The sequence below is a fragment of the Semicossyphus pulcher genome, unplaced genomic scaffold, assembly GCF_022749685.1.
Source record: "Semicossyphus pulcher isolate SPU_LCO1_2020_fin unplaced genomic scaffold, fSemPul1.0.p SCAF_3, whole genome shotgun sequence".
Classification (NCBI taxonomy): domain Eukaryota; kingdom Metazoa; phylum Chordata; class Actinopteri; order Labriformes; family Labridae; genus Semicossyphus; species Semicossyphus pulcher.
This window is the reverse complement of record NW_027211704.1, coordinates 1,767,267-1,794,285: the sequence shown is the minus strand read 5'-3', so window position 1 is coordinate 1,794,285 and position 27,019 is coordinate 1,767,267. Positions and strand designations below refer to the sequence as shown.

Sequence of the window (27,019 nt, the reverse complement as noted above, 5' to 3'; positions counted from 1 at the left end):
CTCCGTAGAGTCGATCTATCAGCACACTTTGTCAATCTGCCCTCTGAAACACATCTGGCACGTCTGCAACTCGTTACACAGCTCTGACAGCTCTTCCTTCTGTTTTGCAGTCCGCTTCATCCCTCTCTTTTTCTTCATCAGCTGTGTGGCCTGCCTGCCATCGCTCCACCTGTTCACCAACACAGGGGGCAGGAAGGAGGGATCTATGCAGACATTTGGACCGTCATACCCACCATACAAGCAGCCTGCCAGAGCACCGCAGGAAGCTGCCTTCAGCGCACACACACACCGGCTCCAAAGCTTCGCACACTCCGACCGTATGGCCAGGAAATTAGACTGACATCTCAATAACAGAATCAGCGTGGCATATGGCCTTAATGTCAACACTGTTACCATGTAAACAACTTCATGCAGCCAAGAGCTAGGATTTTGGGCATTCAGGGTGTGCTATACAGTAGTGTTGCATGGAAATGTATTCACAAGTACTTGTTAACACATTATCAACAGTTCTCCGCTGGCAGCGAACACTGGTTTTCAGTCCAAATTGACTGTCATGCTTGTAAAGCTTCTTGCACGCCTATTGTGTTTGACTGACAGGTCTGCATTAGTCACAAACATATTGTACATCTGTCTAATTGTGCTTTACATGGTGGAATAGAATTAAGAAATTAGGTTGCAGCTGTGTTCACACGATCTTAAGATGCAGCATGGGTCTTTCGTTGGCCGTGCCAGAAGTACATCCAAAACTGGAGACATCAGGTGTGTGTGCATGTAGCGCTGACGGCCCGTAGAGAATTGCCTCTGCCTGTCAATTAGACAGCATACATAGCTGGATGACTTCATCTGGCTTGCAAGCACCTGAGTCCACCATATATAGTCACAGGGGATGCAGCTGTCACAGCAGCCGCAAAACACACGCACACACACACGCAGAGTGTACAAAGTGGTCCGATGTTAACTCAGGTGAATATTGGCTTAGAGGAGGATGTGGGGTGTTTGTCTGGTCTAAATGCCACCTGTCATCAATGCTCTAATGGAACAAAGGCAAGGTACACAAAGCTCCTCAACATGCGTCAACAGGATTACAGGCAAATGCCACGATGCATAGACAACACTTTGAAGTCAACTGGCAAGCACAAGGATTTACGTACACTTCTGACATTTTTTGGCTTCTATAACAAAAGGTAAAAGGAATTCTGCCCGTACCGTTCTCTGCCCTCCTCTCGTCTCCTCTCAACCACACAAGTTTTATAGTCTTGTAAATTACTCAGGCTTACTTATTTGCTTTCTACAACAGTTGTCGTTGCAGGGATGGAAGTAATGCGCATCTGTGGTGATGGCTGTTGTTGCTAGCCAGGTGTTCCTTGTTTGTTCAGCTTCAGGTGACGCTCGTCTGCATTAAAACATTCAATCGGCTTTAATTGCCTCTCTGCCTCTGCAGGTGATGATTCAGAATGAGGCACACAGAGAGACACAGAGAGAGGACCGGGCGATTCCCACTGAGCCACGACTGTGACTGAAAGCAATCTATTAAATAATGAAATCAGAGAAGACAAATAAAGCACAGAGAACATTCATTTACCTCCTCGTGTAAAATGAGGACAGATAACCTACTTTGAGTCGGGACAAATAAATCACACTTGACGTGATGTGTAAATAAATGTGTTCAGTGTTGAGGCTTATTAAGCTCATGGTTTTACTCTGAAGTTGAACCCCCCCTGGCAGCTGTGCACCATGTGTGCAAGTGTGTGTGGGATAAGGGATGTGAGTGTTACTGCTATCTCTGTCCTGTCGATGTAGATGAGGTGAGAGAAGATGTAACGCAGGCCTGGCTAATTTATCAGCCAAAAGACAATTGAGATTATGTGCAATGCTACAACTATGTGACACACACACACACACACACACGTCAACATCAGTATACCTTTTCCAATAAAAGAAATACACATTTTCTTAGTTAGACGGAAAGATAAAGAAAGAATATGTTGCGCCTAGCTTTGCAAAAACACTCAAATTAAGCTAACTTACTGAGTTAGCTTTGTTGTTAAATGGTTTAGTGAGCTAGCTTATGCAAAGTACCTTTCTGACCAGCAACTGTACGCACGTAGCACCTCAGTAGCACATCGTAGTTCCTCATTTCCAACCTGTGGATAAAACCGTGGGTGTTTTGGTGGCTAGCTTGAAAGCTGACAAGCCAACACTTAAATAGCAGAAGTTTTGGGTTGCCTCAAGCTTCTTCTTTGTTTTTTTCGGAGTGGTCTTCTTCACCCACTGCTAGCCTAAGCTAGGCTAAACATGTAGCCTACTCTACCATCCAGTTAACATAAAAATGGTGCGACGCAGGACTAAATGAGTGAAAATAACGGAAATGAGTTGTCATGCATCTCACAGCAAAAAAAGGGACTAGCTAACGTGTTTTGGTGGCTAGTTTGACAGCTAACAAACACTTCTTCTGTTTTTTCGGAGTGGTCTTTTCACCCATTTCTTCTCTAAGCTAGGCTAAACATGTAGCCTGCTCTACCATTAGTGTACAGAAATCAGACTTAAACTTTTATCTTTATTTAGTCTATTAGCACTCCATCACTTTGAAACACAAATAACGGGCTAAATACTCTGAACAGCTAACAGAGATTATTAGCATTATTAGCAACAAAAACAACATCTCAACTAAAACATGGGAGTTTTGGTGGCTAGCTTGACAGCTAACAAACACTTGTTCTGTTTTTTCGGAGTGGTCTTTTTCACCCATTGCTTCTCTAAGCTAGGCTAAACATGTAGCCTACTCTATCATGAGGGTACAGACATCAGACTTCACAAATGTGTTATCTTTAAGTAGAGTATTATCAACCCCACACATTTGAGACACAAATACAGGGCTAATCGCTAGTTTTGAACAGCTAACAGAGACACGGCATAATCAGCTATGAAAACATTTCAAACTGTGAAAACAACAATAGATTTAAAAATGATCTAGAAGGAATGATAGTTAAACAAACCCCAGAGTTAACATAAAGGTACGACACGGGCCTTACGGGAGAGAAAAAAGTGAAATGAAACAAAAGCAATCAAAACATTGAGTTGTCTTGCATCTCAGAGCAAAAAAAGGGACTAGCTAACAGCTCCCTCAGCTCCCATGCAACTAATAGGCACTTCTTTCTCCTCCTCCTCCTCCTCCTGTACCATATGGATCTAATCGGCCAAGAGCTGGCCAGCTGGGACCTCCAACAGTCACCTGTGAGGGAGGAGGAGGAGGGGTGCAGAAGGGACTGCTGGAGCCTCCTCCACTAAGCCAAGGCAGTCCCCTCCTCCACCTCCACACACACACACACACACATTTATGCCTGCCCTCCGAGGAGAGGAGGAGGGAGGAGGAGGGGGAGGCACGAGGCGGCTGAATGCAAGCGAGTGGACTTAAATGCCGAGGAGACAAAGGCTGCACCTGGTCCCCGTCCGTCCACGCACACCACCACAATACAGCACACATCTGTTCCTCTATCCTGCGCTCCCTTCTGACCTCCACCCACACACACACACACACACACACACACACACACACACACACACACACCGCAAAGACAAGCACAAACACTCACTACATCCACTTATAGATAATTCGACAGTGCGTGGTCTCTCTCGGTATCGGTGTGTTGTTTTAACGTCATAGTTAAACAACAGGTTCAAGCACTATTTTAAAGGCGTTTTCTCTGCTTGTGTGTGTGTGTGTGTGTGTGTGTGTGGTGTCAAGTTTCTGAAAATGAGGCGACACCCTCCCCTGTCCTCATTTCAATCAACTTCATTTATATTATTGCTCTCTTGGGACCCACACCTCCTCAACTGTTGCCTTTATACAGTTGCCTTAAACCCACATAAGCAGTCATCAGATACTTTTTACAATACATTTTATACGGCTTTAAATTTTACAGCAACTCAAATGTTGTAAATCTATGTTTATATTGGTCATTTAAAAATACACATACTTGCACTATTTTCAAATGAGGTTGGTGCAACAGTGTGGAACAAGCAGCAACAGGAATAAGAAGTTATTCTGCAAATAAGAGGCACCAGAGGTGGAGACGCGGCGATGCTCGCAGGGAGGGAGGGATGGAGGGAGGGAGGCCGGGAGGGAATAACAAGGATAGAAAATACTGTTTTCATTTGAAAGACAAGTCTAGTTGTCAGACTCCGAGCCAGGCTGTTTTTCTTGGCTCTCATTACCACCTTCCAGCCCTGTAGACTACATATTTGGACAAAACCCAATGTCAACACTCTGCTCCTCGTTCTGCTCGGGAGGGGAGGAGCGGGGAGGTGGCAAGGTTGACAGTAAGGGGGGGGGGACCAGGAGAGAGATGTGTACATAGCCAGGCAGGGGAAGGAGGGACACCTACGGGGGAAAGAGAGGACATAGGCAGAGGTATAGGTGTGAGACTTTGACATGAAGACACAGATGAACTTGTTTCTCTAAGACTGAGAGATGGTGAGAAATGCCCTCATATTACCCCCTTACTCAGCGAGATGATTACAATAACACTGCTGTAATCCAGCATGCCACAGGCTGAAAAAAAAACACACCCAGGGATGGAAATGTACTTAGTGGCAGAGCGAGAGAGAGAAGGCGAAATAGGGGACGGCAAATCAGGCAGGCAGGCAGACAGACGTCGTCCATAAAAAGTAAGAATGAGCAGTAAAAGAGAGGCAGTGATGTGATGCGGGAAGCAGAGGAGGGAGGGGAGGTTTGGCAGAGCTCGGACAGCCAGAGCGGACAGTGTCCACGTGGACATGAGGTCAGAGCACGGGGAGAGCGAGCAGAGTAAACTGAAGTGACTTTAAAAACAGTCGGGGATACAAAACTTGCCACTGCGTCAAATGAATGTGCCTTATTCAAAGAGCAACAAACTTTATTAAACACAGACACACACGGCTGCGTCACACACAGCTGGGCCGCGAGAGCTGGAAGTGGATGTGTGTCATCATATGTGTGCTGGCCCCATTTACCAGGTGTTGCGTTTGTCATCGGCTGAGCAGAGAGAGCACACTTATCCCTAAAGTTACACACACACACACCTGTGCAATGGCCTGCCCGAGGCACATATACACTCACCCACACAAAACACAACTGTGACATAACACGGACAGTTCAAACCTGTCAATCATGACCTTAAACCACAACACACATGGACTCTCCCACACCGGCTTCCCTTCTCTGAGGCCAGTAGATTATCTGCCTATCTGGTTACAACCCTTCTCACCTCTCCGTAGCAAATTGGTTAGCCTGCCCATCAATCACCCGGAGCCCGGAGAGGCTTTAAAAACCAAGACCGCAAAGTGAAAAACACTCAGATGCAGCATTTAGAGGAACAAGACAGCATTAAAATTAGCTGCCAATAATTTTTTCCCCGCGCCTGTAGGTTTCTACTCAGGGCGTCAAAAGTCATGTGCAGACATATAGAGCTCCCCTGACACACGGCAAGGATACATATCATCATGTGTGTCTGCAGGATTAAGACTGGGTGGCTCCCATACATTACACTATCATCTAAACCTGCAGCCTGCTTTCCCTCAACTCTGTACTCGACATAACTACGCAGACACGCTCTGAACTCGTAAGTCACGGTAGTCCATAAAAGAAAATACAAGCTCTGGACATGAGAAAACAAAGCACACATGAAGGCTGGCCTGTTTCAGACCAGGTGTCAGAGGCCCGAACAGCCAAATGGCCTGGGAGCAGGTCCAACCAGATGTTGCGATCAACACGAGCCATGCTGAAGATATTTACACAGCCTGCTTTGACCCAGAATGAGAGCGTTGATGTTTTGGTTCATCTCAGGACCTTTACCTTTACATGGAAGTTGAAGGATCAGGGTTTCTTGACAGTAAACACGATGGTTAACAGCTCTTCCTTTTCGCCATGTAACCCTTCTTCTAATTGGGCTAGCAAGTGACTCACATCAGTGAGCAATTATACAAAACTCATGAGAAACCACAAACAGTTCGACTTACTGTATTGTAGTAAAACAAAGACATTAATCCTTCCCCATGCACCGACTCTACAGATGAGTAATCTGACGCCCTCAGGTTTTCGTGGATGCAGTGAATCAAAGCTGAGCTGTAGGTAGAGCTTGGTCCATGGAGTCCGTAAACAGAGCTGCGGGCTAGCTTAGCCCAGCTGTATAAAAGACCACAGCTCCACAGCCGCTGAGAGAGACAGATAAGTAAAACAAAGAGGCCAGCTGTGCTCAAAACAAAGAGGGGAATGAGACAGATAGCTGTGGAGGATGAGCGTGTTTGTGGGCAGAGGCGTGTTTTTGATGAGTGTTATTGTGAGTTCATGGTGTGTTGGTTTGAGGGAACATATGTTTAAGAACACGGTGTATCTTTTATATGTCCTGAAAACACTTATTCTGAAAGTGTCAGTGTGACTGTGTCTACTTAAAGTTTTTAGTCACAGCAAAGCAACGGTAAAAGGCAGGAAGAGTTTTTTTTGCTAGTGGAAGTACACTCACTTTGATTCACAGAAGGAGAGAGAAGCAAAGGAGAAAATAATGACTATGACAGACAAAACCATGGAGAGAGGCGGCACCACCCATTTCTTGTCCACCCACGAACCCAACAACATAAGTTAGAACCATTTCTCTACGCTACTGCAACTGCCTTTGAACACAACGGTTGTGTTTTGGGTTTAGCTTTAGAAATAGCCCTCTTTCCTCAAGCTCAAACGCCTAATATGTTTGCCTTCCTGGCTAAAAATGGAAAAGTCTAGCTCAAAGGCTCCCTTTTCAGTGTATTTCAACATTCAAATGTGTAAGGTCAAAAAGTAGCTAGCACTGCTAAACACACCGAGAATCAATAAGCTGCCTCTGCGCAGGTTTTAACTACTGTTAGCTAACTTGTTTGATTCTTTGTTCTACATTCACTGCTCTTATCAAGCCAGAGTAAAAAAAGGAAAAGCAACAATGTTTTAGCTAACAAGCTCAGGCAAACAGCGTATATGCTACATGTTAGCTCAAATAAGCTAAGGGATGAGTTTTAGACAAATGTCCAATGAAGAAAGTTGAGCTAGCTTGCAAGCTAACGACGCAAACATTTTCGGTGAGACCAAAAAATGCTAGCAGACATTGAGCTTAGATTCAGAGGCCCTCAAAACATCAGTGGGATGCTAATATTTATCTGTGTTTGTTGGATAAGTAGCTAGGAAACTGTTTGCTAACATGTTAGCATCTGTGTTGTATTGACTGTTGTGGCTGCTTTTTAGCTAAAAGATGATTAATGCAGCTTCTAGAGCCCCAAACTTATCAAATAGTTTTTGTTTAGTTTAGTTCAGTTTAGTTTATATTTTGTTACCTATCATTCATTTACTTACATAGGCACTTAATCTCAATTAAGAACATCAGAATTCGAATTGAATTGGTTGATGAATTCATTGAGGTCACTTCACAGCCCTTTAAATATGTGCTGATACACTTCCTGCTCAAAACACACCAACACTGAAAATAAAGGACTTGTCTTGGTTCACTGAGCGGGTCTCTCAGGGCAGCAAAGGGTCACTAGACCCCTGCAAGAGACCCCTGACTCATGCACTTAGCACAAGGAGCTCCCATACAATGTCACTGAGGGTGCAATAGGAGAAAGGGGGGAGCGCAGGTGGTTCGATGCTCATTGACACAGATATGCGTCTGCACACTCGCTAACACACACACACAAACCGAGCCACTGTCAGGAGACGCTCTCCGTGATGAAACTATCTTTCAGAGCGCTACTTGTAGTGACTGTTCTGTTGAGTAAATGAGCTAACCCTTTCAAGTCCACACACATTGAAACGCACAACCTCTCATTGAACCCCGGGGGCCAGATATCACAGTCCTCGCCACTGGAACTAATAGAGCACTTCCTGCGTTGAAGCAGCTGCTCTGTTCTGTGTGAATGTGAGTGTTGGAGAAAAAAAAGGAGGGTGTTCTGTGGATGAATTCTTTAGATTATCGCAGGGTGTAGCGAGGGTCATGGTGGTCTGTTCCTCTATTTATTAGCAGGGAAAGTCACAGCTGGGAGTGAGGTTAAGAGAGAAAAAAAGCTACAGAAAGCTGTAAGACGAGCAACCTTGTACTCGAGCAGACAGGGTGTCTACAGGACACCTGGTACACACATGCAAACACACACTTCCTTAGACTCAACCTCACAACATGTGATCAAAGCCATATTAATCCATGACAAAAACAGCAACTTCCTATCAAGAATGAATGGACGTTTAGGTGATTTTATGAATAAAATAAAGTCTTCATCCTTGACGTGTGCACACACTCTCTGCACACACAAAGACGCAGAACAGAGGCTGCTGTCAGGAGTGTGACAGTGTCCAGCAGAGCAGACAGGGGTCTCTGCTTTGAGACTGTGCAGCTGACAGTTGGTCTCTCCTATCTCCCTGATGGACTGGGTTGGTCTGGCCTGGCTTGACACTAGCCAGGTCTGTTTTTCCCCCCTTTCTGTCTGCTTCTCCTTCACACACCTCCTCGTCCAAGGAAACATTGTCTCTACCTAGCTAAAAGTGAAAGTTAATCCAAAAAGGTTGCTGCAACAGTGCCAATAATGGTGCAATAATCTAGCACTCTGCTGGGATCCCCATTCCCACTGTTGTCGGAGATGTATAACATGTAGGCACAGCATGAAACAGGGACACAGCAGTTCCCCTCCTCTTCCCCATATGTCTGGGAAAACTGTACAACAGATGCACACGTCTCCTTTACCTATTTTCTTCTGCTCTGCCTGCCATGTGGAAAAGCTGATTACTATCGGAGTAAATGACAGCTGACAGAAACAAGCCTCTTTCACACTGAGCCAATAACCCTGCAGGGTTTAGGTAGCAGTTTGTGATGTTTAAACACAAGTATTACTGATGGAAAAAAAAAGAGAAATCGTAATCCTCGCAGGTAGATTCCAGTTTTCTTGCCACAAGTGGAAACAGATGGGACGGGATCAGGGAGAGTTGAAAAGCAAAGAAACAACAGAAGGCTCCTTTTTTGGGCTGCTGGAAGCAGGAATGTAGCTGCTTTGTGCTCAAAAAAAAGATATGAGGAACATGTTTTGGAACATTGCTAAAACCTCAGATGTCAGACTGACACGACATCCATTTAAAAAATATGCTACTATTGCACCACATGATGCCAAACACTGTAAGTTTCCAGAGCGTTTAACAAGACTATAATAAGTGCGAGAAAGTAAAATAGCACTACTTCTTTGCAGTTGCTCTGAGGCTGAACGGCAGGTTCACAATCTCAATAAATATAAGAGACTGTAATCTTCTAAAATTCAAGAGTCTCCGAAGCAATCAGAACTGTTTCGTCCATATGGCAGCAGAAAAAGGAAGCTAGCAGACTATTTCATCCCTCCTACCTCAGAGGACGAGGATGAAGAGATAAAGAGGAAAGGATGAGGCACCATCTGTACAGTACAGAGCCGCTCTGGGATTTAGGATGGAACACACACATGCACAAACACACACACACACACACTTCAAAAACGCACCGTTTGCACAAGCAGACACACAAATAGAGATAAATAACCACTTTCCCCTGATGTAAAGACCCAAACAGAGACATTCCTCTCCCCTACCTCCACTCTAGTAGAGTCCACTCTTCAGTCCTTTGAGAGAAGTCAGCTGCAGCGGCGCGGTGTGTGCCTTCTTATCCTTTTTGTCTCTTTCTGTGACTCCACGCCTTCATATGTCAGGCATGTGTTTGCATTCCCACATATGTGAGCTCCAGTGTGGCGAAGGCCAGAGCCAGAGACACAGATGGCACCCAGATGGAGACAGATAACCCAGCAGACCAGCTCAACGCTGCACTACACACACTATCTCCCTCGTTACTTTCTTTCTGTGTCCTCTTTCTCTCGTGTGAAGCTCTCTCTCTCCCTCTTACTCTCTCTTTCGCTCAATCTGCCTCCACTTTTCTACTTATTTCCTTTAACTCTCTCTCTGTGAATTCGCGTCCTCTCCTGCGCTCGCTCTCTCACGCTCTGAGCCTCCCACCTTCCCGTTCTCTCTCTCTCTCTCTCTCTCTCTAGCTCCTCCCCTGTTTTCCCACACACTCTCTTCTCTTCTGTATTCACGGGGCCCGGGTGCTCCGCCTACGTCACAACCCCCACCTTCCCCCAGAGCCCCCTCCTCCTCCTCCCCCACCAGTTCCCCCCTTGGATGGATCCCGGCCAATCATCCACTGCTGACTGGCTCTATGCATTCACCGGCGATGGCCCTTGCAATTAACATAACTAATTGCTTTGGCACCTAAAGGCTAAACAAGAAGCCGTGCCAAGGGGGACAAAAGTGTGTGTGCGTGCATCTGCATTTGTGTGTGTGAGGGAGGGGGTCCTTTCTCAAACACGCTGCCCTTTACCCCTAAAAGAGAAGTGGGGATCTCCCTTTAAAATGTTTTTATACCAACTCCCCCCTCCTCCCTCCCCTCCTCCTGAAGCCTCTTTCATTGATGCTCCTCTTTTGTCTCAGCTCCTTAATGCGGCCGCTTTGCCAGCCAACCCATCGGGGGACACTTGAGGAGCATGAATGAGTTATTCTTCTCTCCTTCTCCTGCTCTCTTACGCTCTTACGCTCCATCTTCACTGAGTTAAACTCAGATCATCGCCTGATTTATGCCTCTCGCACAGGCGAGACAATGCAGGTTAAGATAATGGAGGCTGCGTGGCTGAGAATGGGCGGTCTGCGAGCTTCATTTGTTCCCTCCATCAGTTCACTTGGAGACAGCGCAGAGGATGGTGCTAAGTTCATCCTGAGCCGGGGGTTAATAAGACATTCATCTGCTTTTGATTAGACTGCCGACAATTGAGAGAACATGTTCGACGTGTGAGAATCCACAGACACTTGGCTGAGTAAACAAACAAGCAAATAAATGTTGTCGGATAAACACACACGGTTCATTAAGAGAAGGTGGTGCCCCTTGTCTTTGCAGACATGCACAATCGTACACACACTTCCAACAGCACTGAATAACCTAAGGTGGAGTCACACTGTTAGTCCTCACAAATATAACATCTAAGAGTTTCTAACTTATTGTAAAAGGTTTATTTTCTGACACTACATGTCAGAAACTAGATGCGACCGAATAATCACCCATAATAACCTCTATCTCCCCTCCTCTCTCTCCTCGACGGCCGCCTTTATTCAGGGTGCATCTGGTCAGCCAGCAGGCTCAGAGGCAGGGCCAGGTGGCTGTGAGAGAGCGACAGAGGGAGGGGGTGGAGAGATGGAGAGATGAGGAAGGCCTCCCATCTGAAGCTACTGTAACCAGCATGCTATTATAGCACATAGTAGGTGGTGAGCTGCAACTGACACCACTAAATGGACAAAGAGTACAAGCAGACTTGGATTTAAAGCCAGGTGTGATGACGCAGGTGGAAGAAGAGTGGGCATGCTCACTGGAGTCCTCTGCCGTTGCTCTCATCGTGGGCTGAAAAATACATTCACTCAAGTTACAGTTTAAATGCAGCTAAAGTCTGATTTTATCATTTCTACCGCAGCTTTCTGGTGGCTTACAGGACAGACGAGGTTTCAGCAGATGAAAAGAAACAGCACTCAGTTTCTGATTCAACATCTCCATAAGATAAGCTGTAATATTTTTAGACACCAAAGTCATTCACCTTAGTTCATGCAGGACATGGAAGTCGTACTGTAACCAGCTGCCAGCCTGCTGATTGATTCATCGTTTAGTAACGCACCAATCAGAGCCGCTTCTCACAACAAGGCGGCCCATTTAAATGCAACTTCCTGCAACTCACAATGCAATGCAACTCACTCATACCTGCTGCAACTGACAATGCCTCCACCTTTCTTATCTGAAGCCTTGTGCCCTCTCTGTATACCAGAGGGGGTTTTGCATTGCGCTCCCTGGAAAGCCGTAGCATGCTGCACGCTAACCCAGGAAGCAACGTAAGAGTAGAGCCGTCAGCGCCAAGCATAACTGTATTTCCATTCGGCGATAAATGGTTAAATCTGTGATGACTGACTGAATTTTAGGAGTGTTCAAAGCGGCCCGGTCACCTGGATACTACTTCTATTTGGTTTTCTTCCTGAACTCGGCCATGATTAAGAGGGACGGTCGGGGGCATTCATAGTGTGCCTCTAGAGATGAAATTCTTGGACTGGACAAAGACACGAGCATGACCAAGACTGTTTTCAATAATCAAAAACTAAAGGGCCGAGGTTTGAACGTTCTGGTACCATCACAGTTCCCACCATAAACGCTGCCAACTCGCAACAGTCAGTGTTTTTCCCAAGACCTTCCGGAAGCATCAAGGAAAGCTTCTCAAACTAACTTATCGTCCACACTCTTAACGTACTTATTTCATAACCTTGATTTACCTACCATCTCTTTTATTAACAGCTCTTTAATTTATTTTCTTTGATTTATATGACAAATCTTTTTCCCCCTTAATTGGTGATAATACCTCCAACACTTCCAGTGAGCACATGGCCCGAAGAAGAAGAATACTTCATCCATGACGGGACCTTAATGACCACTGTTGTGTTGAAATTCATTGGTAACTAACTGTAGATGGTCGCACACTCTGCACCAAAGATGCAGTTTAGCACCGTAACATGACACCATATTTCTCCAGCTTAACAAAAGATGAAACAGTTTCTTCAGTAGTAACTTTCCACAGTTGTTAAATCCCGCAGGTCGGTCTGAACGAGGCCAGACAAAGCGTTTTGGGTTGTTTTGGTGTCTCTTAAGCCTTTAAACGCTTTAATCTGTTACTCCTGGACTTCCTGAATTGATTACACGTCTCTCCGTTACCTGAAGCAACACGACCCCACCAATGCGACGCAGCAGGGGTAAATCTCCACTCACCCCTGGAGGAAATACGAGTAGCTGGTTGTCGCTTTAAAGGGGGATTATATCGCAGGAGAAGTCATGAGAGAGAGATCAATAAGGAGGCTGGAGGAAAGCAATGTTGGATTTAGAGTTAGCACGCAAGCAGCTACATGTATTACATGTTAGAGATAAAGTCCTGATGTGTACTATTACATGTTAAAAGGTCTCCTGCACTGTATCATTAGCTGTTGTGTTTGCAACGGAACGTGAGCTTGCTGCTGTATGTATTCACACTGTATGGCTTCCTTTTACAGTTACCCGCATGCAGCTGTTTGTCATTGTGTGCATGTGTGTGAGAGGGAGAGAGAGAGAGAGCGACAGAGCAAGAGAGCATGCAGCATCTGTTTCTGTTCACACGCTCCCTCGCCAAACTTCCACTTTTAGAAAACGTAAACAGCATTTTTTTTTAGGAGAAGACATTAAAAAAATGAGAGGAGGAGACGGAGGAAAAGAGGGAGTGAGGGATTTTGGGACTTGGTGACAGAGTAAAAAAGATAGGAGTCCCTGAAGTCCGAACAAACGTTGATTTAAATATGTGTTAAACAGCAGACGGCTTTTATTTGTGTAAGATCTAACTAAATTATACTCAATCTTTTTTTCATACAGGAAAGTCAAAAGTGCACTGGACACATAAAACTTAATGCACAAGAAAATTCATCTTTAATTTACCGTAAAATATTTCCATTCACCGTTCACACTGTTCCCACACGCTCCTGTGTCACATGATGCAGATGTGCCTCTTAAATCTAACTGTCTATCCCAATAAAAGAAGTAAGTTAACTCAATCCTCAAAGAAATTAAGTAAGTCATCCCAGTGAATTGGCAGTAACTCAAAAATGTTACTGATGCTGTAGCTGGCAGCTTACGGTAACGCTGATTGTTGTAAGGGTGGCAGCTGCAATGGCGATCATGAAGGTGCATGCTCGTTGAAAAAAGCAATAAATATTCAAATAAAATATTAGCAGCAATAAAATGCAATGTAATGAGGTGTATCTTATTCATCCAAGTGAGTATAAGTATCCGACATTGATCTGAGGATGGGTCACATGACATGGAAGCTATTGAAAAAAAACAAAAGAAATTTCAAGAAAAAGATGAAAAAAAATGTATTAAAAGTCTCATACAGCAAATTTTACGGTATTTGTTTTTAATGCAACTAAAAAGGTTTAAGGTGATCGGTTTCCTCTTAATTGATTAGTTCAAAACACTCACTCATTTTCAGTTCAATACTATGATTAGAATGGGTACTGTTTACTTAATTTAGTTACTTTAACAGTAAATAAAGTTCCTCATATGGTTTGAGTTGAACTAACTGATCAGGTTTTAGTGTGCTTGGACACATTAAGTCAATTCATTATAAAAGTACAGCTAACTCAAATAACACGTGTTCATTCTAAACAGAATCATTTCACACGACTCGACACAGTTCAGTTCTTTAACTCACTGACCGGTTCCCTAATCTTTCGTTAAGTAAGCTTAACTTGTTAGATTTTACAGTGTAGTAAAAACTGTTTTCGTATGTGCAATTAAAATGACAATAGACGTCACTCCAGCCGCCTATGGGTGCATGAATTAGCATACAGAGGAGGTAAGAGGAGGCTAATAGCTAACTGCCATTGTGCTGAAAGGCTAATTACCTATGGATACCTGGGCTTTCACACAATAACAGCAACAACAGCAGCAACAAGGGGCTCTACTGACATGTTGCAACAGGTAAAGAAGATACAGTGTAAGGTTGTACTGAGGCTGCAGACATTCAACACCCCAGCTCAACTGCATCTCCATCATCCTGATTATATATATATGCATCCCAATCAATGCTAAACGTTTTCATTAGCAGGTAAAGCTAATAGCTAAGCTAGGCTAAGTCAAGACAGAAAATGTGAGAAGTTGTCTGATGAAACCAGCTTGGTGTTGGAGTAACTGTGCCTTCAAAACACACTGAGCGACTGGAATCACTTTCAGAAGTCAACACAGCTCACACATGGTGAGAGTGTTTAGTTCTCAGCACTCACTGAGGAGTTGGAAAGGGTAATCTGGAAGATGGGATTTCACTGGAAGAGCGGCTGCCAAATCGGTGTGAAACGACGACAGAGATTCTCATAGATCAAATAAAATAAACTATGCTTTGTGTTCTTTTCCCAACCACAGCTTCCTTTAGTCGGAAGCTCTCCAACTTCACAATGTGTACAGTTACATTTGTGAGAACTTTGTGCGTGTGTCTGTGATGTGAATGTTGCCTTGTTAGTTATGAAGCCTGCCCATCGTTATACAGAGTGTTTTTGTTTGTCCGTCCACCCGCTGGAGCCCGTGGAAGAGCCATGACATGACGTCAATACGTGACCTCTTTTCCCAGCAGCAACTTTCCCTCACAATAACAACAATGGCGGACTATGTGGCATGTTTGCCGTTGTTGCTTTTCTTTTCGAAATCACATTAGATCCCAAAGACAACTTGTCCAACACATTTGTGCTAATCGTCATGCTTTCCATGGACGGTGACTTCTTCACAAACACAAAAAACTGAGCACCGGCCCTGAAACTGCCTTGGTGGAAAAGAGGTATATGGGATGCAACAAGTTGAGATAACTAGTTGACAGATTTAGTTGAAAACACTACAACCATTTATGAAGGCCTCAAGCTAATAAAACAACTACCCCCCAAAGAAAAGGCGACCAAAGACAGGCGTGCTGGGTTTTTCACATCGTTGTAAATCTGTTTAAACTGTAATGTGATTAAAAGTTGCAACTTCACTGAAAAAACTTTGCTCTGTGGCACTTTTGGCATCATCAGCTCAAGATCTTTTGCTTGTAGAAGACAAAAAACAGAACGCAGAAGATGAAATGTAAGGAGAAACCGCACCAAATGGGTGCCAAACCACTGCTTTGCTGGGTTGAACGACCCAGGCCAAAGAATCGGTTGAATGGCTGCCAATAAGAGCTGGCGAGGATCAATATGCGTATAATATAACGTCCAATGACCATTTGTTTTATGTGTCATTGTCCCTTATAAACTTGGCTATCAGATGAAAATGTCACTTAGTCAATTATTCATGTTGTTTCTATGTTTCCCACCATGCCTCTTCAGCGCAGCCCTCCCCTTCTTTAGAAACATCTTACCAGCATGGCTCCCCTCCCTCTCCGTCCCCTCTTCCCCTCCTTCTCATCACTGTTCTCTAATCTGATGCAGCCATAGATTTCCCTGTCTGATCTTGCATGGCCACATTTTCCATTACATCTTCTGCAGCACATTTATCTAATAGGGACGCGTCATTTTCCAGGTCCACGTCTGCTTAAAGGACCATTTACTGTAAAAACGAAAGAAACAAACATTAGAAACGCATTAAAGATCGAGTAAGATGCTTCTAATTCTGTCTGTCTGCAGGGATCTGATCAATGATTAGAAACAACAGATTTTACTGTATGTCTCTGATATGGACGGGGAAATATAGACAATAGTCTCTAAGGATGGTGTTGGGAATGGTGAGATTCCCAGAACATCGCCTTCCCACACACACACACACACACACACACACACACACACACACACACACACACACTTCAAAAGTCTTGAATACCAGAGAAATTTCAAACCAATTTAAGTTAAAGGGGCCTCGTGACTTTTTTCTTAAACAAACAACAGTCGTGTTGACATCCAGTGTTGCTAGCCAAAATGCGTTGTGTGCATCTTTGAGGTCGAACAAACATGTTGACTGAATTTCCTTCCTCAGAAAATGTTTGCAAAAGCAATTTTGAGCTTATTTCAAAGCTTTTTTTGGTATTTCAATTAAAGGTTTGACTGTGAACCGAATAAACATGATGTCTTGTTTGTTATGCGGGCTTTTATACATATTTGAAACCTGCATTGGTTGTATTGATTGGTGTTAGCATGTAGACCATCCGAAAAAACGGTCATGGAAACTGTTTGGAAAAGGTGAGACACTTAAAAAAATACTTGGCAGGTGATTTGATGAACCATCCGTCTATCACCGTTAATCATAAGCTAAACTTAACCAATAAGAAAAGCCTTCAGTAATCAAGAATTACTCTATGCTATGGTAGCATCTATGCTAACCATTGTTTTTGGGGGGGTTTACGAACAAACTTCCGCCTCTTGCTGTCACACCTAAGCCACGCCCCTAACTACCAATGGCAGTGGTTCGTTCTCAAGCTCATAACTTGAAGCCTGGCTCGATGGATTCTCGTGTGTAAATATAAAATTTAATGTAATGCTGGCGCTGTACGAAGTGCATTAGCATCATCATCATCATAGCATGCTAGCAGAGAACAATGTCAAAACGGAACGAGGCAACTTTGTCTGACCGACAAAAGAACGCCAGCCACATTTGAGAAAGGTGTGTCATATGACATCACACTTTTGTCAAACTATTTTCAGATGTATTGACCTCACTTCCTGTTTTTTATTCTGTCTTGTGCAAATGGTGGTGACCATGACAAAAAAAGTGGTTTGTTGTCTTAAAGATATTTTAGAGTTTGTCATTTCCTGGAAATCTCATTGCATCATCGTTTTTCATCATAAGAAACTTTTTCTTGAATTTGTTACGTCGCTGTCCCAAGACGCACAGGACCTCTGAGTTAGCTAGCAGTTTGGGTTGTCAGTGTGTTCATGTTTGAATGCTCGAACATTCAGCGCTATTGGATACTGTAAATGCCAATCAATACTGGCAACAAACCCCTCTCAGTCTCTCTGTCTTTAAAGGAAAGATTTAACTGTTCTGGGTCACATAGCTCTCTGCAAACTGTTCATGATACTTTATGGGCAGCACTGAAAGGATAGATGTTTTTGTTGGTCAGTGATGGTTACTTAGTTCAGAAGAAAAGGTCGTAAAGAAGGAAAAACATGTAAATTATCCACTTTGGTTTGGCCTCACTTCAAAACCATATTGATTCCCTCAGGACTCATTCACAGCTCGTCCCAAAGACATTCAGAACAAATGGGTGGCTGGTCAGGGGGGTCCCACGGTGCTCCGACACAAAACAACCACCGACTGGTACTTTACCCCCTCCTGACATCCCCAGCAGCCCAAACACGCCTCCCTCCCCCCTCTCCCCACAGTCCACCCAACCAACCCGCCCTTGCCCCTCTCCGTGACCATTGTGCCCTCCTTTTCAGGCATCCTCATATCAACCAAAACAAATGGGTCCCGTATTTCCCTCCCTCTCTCCTCCTCCCCCTCCTTTCTCTTATTTTCTCTCTCTCCCTCTCTCCTTCTCTCGGTGCCGATGAAAGGCAGGCATTGAGCCGGCAGTGGCATTCCAAAACCTCAGGCCTCGGCTCCAGTGTGTCTGGCTATTCAACACTGCTGGGAGCCATTAGTTTAAGTAAGGTCTGACCCGCCTACTCACCCACGGAAAACCCTCAGATCTCCTATTACACTCCGCTCACAGAGGGGAGACACACGGCTGCACTCCGGGTGCAACGAGTGTGTGCATGTGTCTTAAGACAAGACAGAGACGAGTGGAGATGAGTAAATATAAGAAGTGAGGGAGAGAGAAACGCATGCATGAGTGTTTATGAGAGAGAGGGAAAGTGACGGAGAGAGTGTGTCGGTATGACACAGACAGAATGAGAGACTGACTGCATGTGTGCTGCAGATTTATGAGCCGTGGGTCTCACGCTTACTTGGCTGCATCTTCCCAAAGTTTCCACACAGGGAGGCCAAGTGCGCAGCCAGACGCCAAACCCTTCTCACCAATAACTCCCCTAAACGATATTCAACAACCACAAACTTTTCAAAGCTTCTCCAGCCGCTTCTGTTTAACTTATGTACCAGATACGCCGTCAGGGGAAATCCATCCATCTATGGCCCTCGCAGTCAGATGTTTAAATGCAGCAATTTGGCTAATTAGAAAATGATACTGCAGATCAGGACTTGCTCCTTGATGCCAGCCTCACCCAATTGTCGGCACATAAACATGAATAGTTCTCATAAACAACTCCATGTTAGGGAGAAGTTAAGCTTTAAAGGAGTGTGTGCTCGGACAAGCCCACACGCAGAACCAACACATACAGAGAGAGATTACTTACTGGACTGTCCGCTCAGTGAAACAGGTTTTATTTTACAGCTTATTGTACACAGCTGAGCAATAACTTCATTTACTGTATAGGACATGTCCTAGTTAACGGTGTCAGGTTATGAAGTCAAACTAATACTAGCAAAAGTCCACTTCCCCAAACTCATGAATGCACGCTGCCTCACTTACGGTGTGGGACAACCAGAAAGCCTTATGGAGAGTAAGTGCTAACTGTGTCACTGTAACTTTCCCTGACGCTCTCGGGTGACTGGCTTGCTACTTTATTTTGGCCTTTCGTGTCTTTATGTAGAGAGAGAGGACAGTGGATAGTGTCGGAGAAGAAATTGGGGATGCAACGCAGCAAAGGGCCGAGGATGGGAGTCGACACATTGAGGACTGTAGCCTTTGCATGTGGGATGTACAGTTAAACAGCTGAGCTAAAAAGTATAGCAAACAATTACAACAAAAAAATGCTTCTAAACTAAACGTCCTACCCAAGCTTCCACATTAAATGTCCACAAAGACTAGTCCTACATATAAACGTTGTTGAACTGTGCTCCTACACTACCCCATTTTTCAAAAGGAATATTCTAATCAGTAGCTTTAACTTCAGGTGGAACACAGGACAAAGTTGGCAATTTACGTTAGCTAACGTTAGCATGGAGCTAGTCCATTACAGTGGAATGACATAACACTAATAAAACGTGAAAGGGTTCGGGGTGGACCAGAAGATAATGTTCTCGTTTTATCAGGCTGTGTTAGAGAGAATCCTCAGGTACGGGATGTCGGCGTGGTACGGTGGCCTGTCTGTTAAATCAAAGTCTAGGCTGGCTCACCTGGTGCAGACTGCCATGTGTGAAGTGTATTGTATCATAAAACTGAAATAAACCTAGCTAACGTTAACATGAATACAGCTTTAAACATTACCCTGTCGATGAACATGATTTAAATGCTGATTGTTTTACCATGAAGTCCCTTGATCCCACGACTTCCCAGAATCACGGTTAAAGCAACGACTTAAAAACAAACGAGGGCGACGTTCAAGACAACCAATCACACTGAGCTGCTTTGAATATGCTGTTTATTCTTGCCTGATGTGTATATGTGAAGCTTCCTGCTACCAGCACTTGATTCTATATAAACCTTCCATGTCTCCTCTCCTCCTCCCCAGGCTGAAGGAGCAGCTGTGTTGTTCTCTTCCCTGATGACGGCCACACCTGTGATCTGCAGGTGGTTCATCTGGCAGCGGAGCCGGGAACACCTGGCCAGGCACAGATACAGCCTGCAGGCTTAACTCGCGCTGTGTGTTTGTGTGTGCGTGTGATAGTTTTGGGGGATTTCTGAAGGGCTCAATTAAAGTTGAGGGAAGATAACGGCTGGCTTTGCTCTCTCTCTCTCTCTCTCTCCCTCACACACACACACTCCCACACACTCCCACACACACAGAGGCATGTGTTGGCATTTCCCAAGGTTAAGCCTCAGGGATGTTTGGGCTTGTCAGTGTTGCAATACAGTCCTTAGATTGTGTGTGTGTGTGTGTGTGTGTGTGTGTGTGAAATGCAGAATGAGCGTTTTAACAGTTTTACTTTTTCTAGTTCTTTTTAATTTCAAGACAAAACAAAGTAAACTGAACCTCTGCCTTCCCAGCAGGGCTGCCCTAAAATAGTGGAACAAATGTTGGCTGATAAAAACAGTTTTCATTGCATGATTTAGTTACAGAAAAATCCATTGAGGAAGTGGAAGTATTGTGTCTGAGTGTCAGTGGTTAGTAGTGTAACTGGCTGCACGTTTCCCTGTAAGGAAAAGGATTTGTGGGTAACGTATGCATTTTGAGTTAGTCTGACAGGTTTGTTATGAGTCTCTCTCGTGTGCGATTAACAGAAAAGTACGAGGATGTATCGTTGATGCAGTAAAACACTTGTTTTCCAAATCTCCAAATAAGATTAGGTTTAAGTAGAAGTTCTCTCACGGTGTCTCATAAGGCAGGACGTGACGTAAAAGTTTTCTGGCAAACCATTTTGGCATCAGCTCTCACAGCCAGACGCTCCTGAATCTCTTCATCTCTCTAGTTCACTGACATCTTTGCTATTGTCGCTTTGTAAACGATCCTTCTTCCTCAACCTGGGATGTTTTTAATCATCTGACATGACAGCCCCTAAAAGTGAAGCCAAACCCTCTCTGTCGCCCCCTGCTGACTGGCTGCAGTATAGCTCATAAAGCCCGCCTCCTCCATGTTAACAGATGGGACATGAGTCGAACTATAAAATCAAAATAGACATTTTTCTCAAACATGGTTTCTGTCATTATAGTTAGTTATTATCATGCTGATTTATGTCCACGTGTTCATATTTCTGACAAGTTTATTTTTAATGAGTTATTTGTCAAAATGATGATTGACAGCTCTGTTGACCAATCCGGCTCCTACAGCCGATCAGTTCCGGATAAGCCGAGTGAAAGACAAACGGTGAGAGGAGACGTAACTAAAACAATCACTACAGTCATTGAAGTTTCCATACCTGTGAACTTTAACCTCAGACCAACACAAGAAGCTGTTCTGCTGTTAAACACGCCGGCGTGCGGGATCCTTGCTGTTTTTTCGGTAAGTTAAGTGTGCGTTTTGGCTAGCGGAAGTGGCTACGGCGGCACCACCCGCCAATCTCTATCTATCTCTAGCTATTTTGGCCTCACTTTTGTACAAAGGGAGCAGATGAAGACACGTCGTCCATCTATATATACAGTCGTTGGTCCTGACTAATACCGTTCATACATCGGCTCATCCCGACTTCTTGCATTTTTTCTAGGAGGCTGACAGGAAAAAGTCTACAGCCATTTGCGTTCACATATGCAGTCGACCCGGACAACGTCAGAAACGTTTCAGGAGTGCAGTGCATTTGTGAAAGCGGCTCTAGTTAGCTAGCTACGATACGGTACGGTACTAGCTATGACCCAGGCCAAAGCTGACAGACTCGGCCTGAATAGGCGAGCCATTGATCAACTACAGTTCAAAGGACCGCAGCAGGGAGGGAGTCTTGTTGCTGTTTTTTCTGGAACATTCAGAACTATTAAAGTTACCGCTTTTACCGTTAGCATTGTCGTTAGCAGGCGGCTAATGACAATGCTATTTTAAAGGCTTACTCTTACTGTTCTGTATATATTACATGTAGTAAACTATTGTTAAATCCCCTCCAAATTAATATATTATAATTAATATATCTATATATATAATAGATAATTAAATTAATAAAGACACCAGTCCACTTTTGGCTTTAACCAAAGACACCACGAGGAAGAATCTTTCTTGGGGATTGCCCTACATCCCAGTTTTCCCTGCTGGGTTTAAAGACCAAATAGTGCTATTATCTCCCATCAGAACAACAGGGGGCCGCTGCTGCACCTGCCTTGTCGTTGCTTTGCAGACCCACCACTGGTATGACATCTCAGCTACAGAGCTCTGCTAGGACAAACAGGCAAAGACAACAAGCAGAGACACCAGCTGAGGACAAGACACATAAACAACGGCAGCCAGAACACATTCCACCCCGGGAGAGAGAGAGCAGACCCGAGCGCAACACAAGTTTCTGTGTTTGGTCCTGTTGTCTGACAGCACCAGGCCCAGCAGGAGTGAAATCAGAGCAGGGACAGATGAGGTGAACTTGACTAAAGTCATACAACTCACGACTGACACGTGGGGACAAGAGCTCGGGAGTGATGTTGGCTTAGGCTAAGATCCTCTGTCACATTCACTGTGTGTGTGTCTGATAAAGAGAGACGAGGCCAAGGCCACACAGCATCTTCATCGCTATCTGTCAGGATGGGAAGCAGCCATTATCAGGGTCACACTCTGCTGGATATGCTTGTTGCATATGCTTAACATATGCTTCAGCTCATAATTTATGATTGTTTATGTGATGTAAAAACAGAGAGAAGAGGTGAGGAACATTAGTTAAAAATAGGGGGAAATGACGAGGAAAAAAAGTGTTTTATATCTTGTCAAACCATGACCTGAGGCTTCCCTCACAGAGCCTTCAATAACAGCTTATACACAGTTGGATGCCAGCTTTCCTCTCGGCGATGACAGGCCAGCTGCAGATGGACTCCCTGGTGCAAAGACAGACAAGTGCGAATCGAGCGAAGGATAAAAAGTCAGACAGAGAAGTAAAGGAGACTAAAAAACAGGTAAGGAATAAGGAGAGGGAACAAAGAGGGAAGGATGGAGGGAGGCTGAACGTCAAAGCAGAAAGAGGAGGTGAGAAAGAGAAGCGCCGGGGTAACCCTGGAAGGCGTGGAGAAAAGGGGGAACCAATGCTAACTCCTCTTTGTCTGCGCCAAGTGGGAAATGATGGAAGGGGGGTGAAAGGCATGAGGAGTGGGAACAGAGAGAAAGAGGGGTATTAAAAAAGCATAATGTGCTGATAAGTTCCTTTCACTGACCACTCCAATTCACTCCAAAGTGACTGGGCCCTTTTGTGTCTCCCCACTTAAAGCAGAAGGCCGAGTAAATGCCTGCACACAATCCTGATAAAGAATACATGATCTTTTTTTCCATGATGATTTAAACCAAACACAGGCAAACACACAAAAGGAGCTTTAATCCCTTTTGGTTCAACGTTTCAAAAGACATATTACAAATATGCAAAACCACTCTCCAACCCTGCAGGCCGCCGTTTTTGCACATAGGCAAATGTGTCAAAGCAATGTTTACGCTACCTAGTGACACCTGAATACAGAGGGAAAGGCTGTGTAACAAAATGACAGTGTTAACAGCACTCAGGGGCCGAGCGCGGAGCTGCAATCAAGAGTAAAAAGAAGCACAGAGTTGGGTTATCTTTCAGAGGCGATGTTTTGTCAAAGGGGTGGGCGAGCGGCGGACACTCTAATAGCCCTCGTCTCCTGTACGGCTGGTATTTCTGAGGATTGTTATTGGCGGCCGATCGTCGGCGCAGGATCACATCTGGATCCTATCCTCGCAGCCGCTCCGTGCAGCGCCGCACTGCAACAAGAAACAGCTGTGCAAAACTGGCTTCAATTAGCCTCACATTCTCCCTGACAGTTAATCCCTTTCTACTCTCCTTTTTTTCAATGTTTTTTTCTTCCTTTAACTGTTTGGTCACTCCTGTCTTTCTCTTTTTTTTTCAAAGCTTCAGGTGTCCACAATGTCTGCAGTAATAGACAGGCTGCTGAATTGGAAACAGACAATAGGACAGAGAGCTCAGAGGTCTCACGAAATCGAGAACATGACAAATCCTATCTGTTTGAAGAGACTGATGATGCTGTCGGCAGCGGTTTGGGTCGGGATTTAACTCGAGGAGAACTTTATAATAAGATGCAGAGATGATGTATTTTCAGTTCATGTCTTTGGGTAGTAAATATTTCATTACAATTAGGGTTCAGTTAAATCTCCAATTTACGCAGCATGAGATTCCTAACAGTAAATATGTGACACATGCGATTAAAGAGGATTTAAATAGTCATTTTGTGACTTATTATGACTTAAACAGAAGATGCCAGATTCTTTGTAGTGGTTCCCACATGTTGAGCACCGGGCAACAAAGTGACCCCTATAAATTCAGCCGTTAAACATCTCTTTTTTGCATACTGAAACCACACTTTTCAATCACTTAAGCATGATCCAGCAGTGCAGCACACTGAACAAAACGTAGTCGACTGTGAGTCATTAATCAAACTCAGCTCGGCTCAAATATTGTTCAGCTGCACACCATCTTGACTCAGCTAAACTGCAGCGGGGAATCCAGCTCGGATCGGTCCTGTGATAGGAAATGGGAGCCAGATTTTGAGGTATGGGAGCCGATCTGATGGGCTTGATGAGCAAATCTGGAAGGTTCTGCAGTCATTGTAGCCCTGGGGCCTCCGAGTAAAACACTAACAGGTGGTAGCGCTGGTGGAAAAGACCCACGCAGAGAGCAGAGGGAGTGAGAAGGATACTGGGCTCGCAGCCTGACACACACAAACACACACATCCAGGCACAGGCATATTACAAAAACACAGGCAGCCACATGCGTGACACACAGCAACATGCAGAAGAAGAGTCGAAAACACACGTTTGCACAGACTCACGACGTGCATACCTGAATCGACACGTCGCATGTGCACTAACACTTTCACAAACTGCCCACAGAGACGCACTATGTTGCAGGGGTGACTCAGAGAAGATCTGCAGGCACCTCTCTCTACCTCCAGCGCGGCACAAATTCTCCCACATGGCAAAACACAAAGGGCCCACGTCTGGCAGCGCTAACAGCCCACTCAAGCCAAAACCAATTAGGTCTCTAATGCAAACCTGCAGGGCCCCTTTGTCGTTTATTTCCCCTTTTAATGTCAGAGGATTGGAATCCGACTCTCTAACCCACCCCAAAGAAAAGAAGGCAAAAGGCAAAAGGGAAAATTATCGAGGGGGTTCCAAATGATCCACATGTTTTCGAGTAGGGCTAATTGAATCAAGGGAGGATGGAAATGATTGACTGGTGTGAGCGATGTTGAGCCGACATGCTCTTTAACACATTTTCTCCCAGTGTACACACAGCGTCCCTGCTTCCCAGAGGCCTGTTTAGCCTTCTGCGTAACTTCAAATTACTTCTTCTAAACAACAATTACAGAAGAACAGAAGAATGTTTGATCAGTTTGAGGTTTTAGTTGGAACCAAATTTTCCAAAACAAGAATTGCTTTCAAACCCAGAATCCATCATGTTTATAGTTTTGTATTACAGTGAACTCTCTGCTGCGCCCTGGTGGACACTGTAGCACCATCATCACCATCTGCAATACAGTCACGTCTTTGTCATGTGATTGTTTGTCCCTCTTTTGTAAAAAGGGGGACCAGTTGGAGACCTTAGAGGAGTCCGTGCAGTCCTGCCCTCAGGCCCTGCTGACCCCACTTGTGTTGCACTGTACTATTGACCCCTCATGTAAAGCAGACAGAAACCCCAGGCAGAACAGAGAAAAAAACCTCCCTCCTGGCATCAAGCAGCAGCTCCAGCCTGGTTTCACACCGCCTGGTGTTTTTGTCTTAAAGCGCTGTAAACTCCAGATGGTGGAAAGAAAAAAAAAACTTAGCCTGGTGGATTAAGGGCTCCAAATCCTCCGCTGAAAAGACACATAGACCCAAAGCTGCTATTCAATCAAATGGGAGCATAATAGCTGTCTTGTGGGGGGCTATATAAGGGATAATGCATCCAATAGAGTATGTGTTATGCATAGTTTATTCTCACTCTTTTAATGGGTCCTAATGAGCGTAAGATCTGAGCAGTCAAAGGGATGACAGAGTTTTTGTTTGGTCATTAGAATGATTTGATGGGATCTGAAGGAACACATTCAAAGGTCTCCTCTGAAGAATGAGCCCGCTCTGGGAGAAGAAGGAGAAGTTTTACTCCTTTCCACATTATTAAGCGTAGACAAAGCCTGGTTCTGCTATATTTTCATGAGGATGACAGGACTATCCCCTTACATTAATTATGTAAAGCACAGTGCTGAGCTGATGGACGTATGGGACGTTTTTATGACTCAGCATGTGCAGGTGCAAATAAAAAGTACATACCTATAGATCATGTCTGTTGATATGTTATAATTTAAGTCTACTTACATTTTAAAGCGCTGGGCATTCCCACCATAGTTGATTCTTCTTCGTGGCAGAATAACGGTTGTTGTGACTCTTTAAAAGTCCTCCAGTATCTCTTCTTCTCTTCAGGATTGACACACTTTCAAAACAGTTTTAAACAAAACAGAATAAAACGCACACTGCAGGAGACACGATCGATCCAATCCACCGGCAGGCATCAGGTTTCTCTTCTCTTCTAGCGCAACAGAGACTATTTACGTGGGCGGTACTAATTGTAAGCATTTAAGCAGAAAGCCAATAACGCTCTGCTGCAGCAGGGAAACGGTGCCTCAGTAATGATTAACTCCGCGCGGCAACAAGAGGACACCAGCTCCCATAATCCTCCCCGCAGACACACTTCCATCGCCTTGAGCAAAGTCGTTTATGACCTCGACTTGTTGGTGTATTGATTCTGTTTTTCATAGCCTGGATCTTTCGCCTGGGATGCCTGCACAAATTGTCATTGGGACGAGCAAGGAGAGGGAGATGATGAGACT

At 44.6% G+C, this 27,019-nt stretch overlaps 1 protein-coding gene across 2 annotated transcripts in view; it reads right to left on the bottom strand.

The window, feature by feature from the left end:
• cbfa2t2 (CBFA2/RUNX1 partner transcriptional co-repressor 2) overlaps positions 1-26,681 on the bottom strand; it is a 39,494-nt gene extending 12,813 nt beyond the window's left edge. The window contains exon 1 of one of the 2 annotated variants that reach the window (XM_069678601.1): positions 26,508-26,681. In XM_069678601.1, the coding sequence (XP_069534702.1) occupies positions 26,508-26,535 (28 nt within the window). In that variant the 5' untranslated portion in view covers positions 26,536-26,681. Of the gene's footprint in view, positions 1-9,600; positions 10,094-26,507 lie in introns of those variants that run through there. The other variant, XM_069678602.1, reaches the window with a different exon arrangement.
• Between the last annotated feature and the right edge of the window lie 338 nt (positions 26,682-27,019).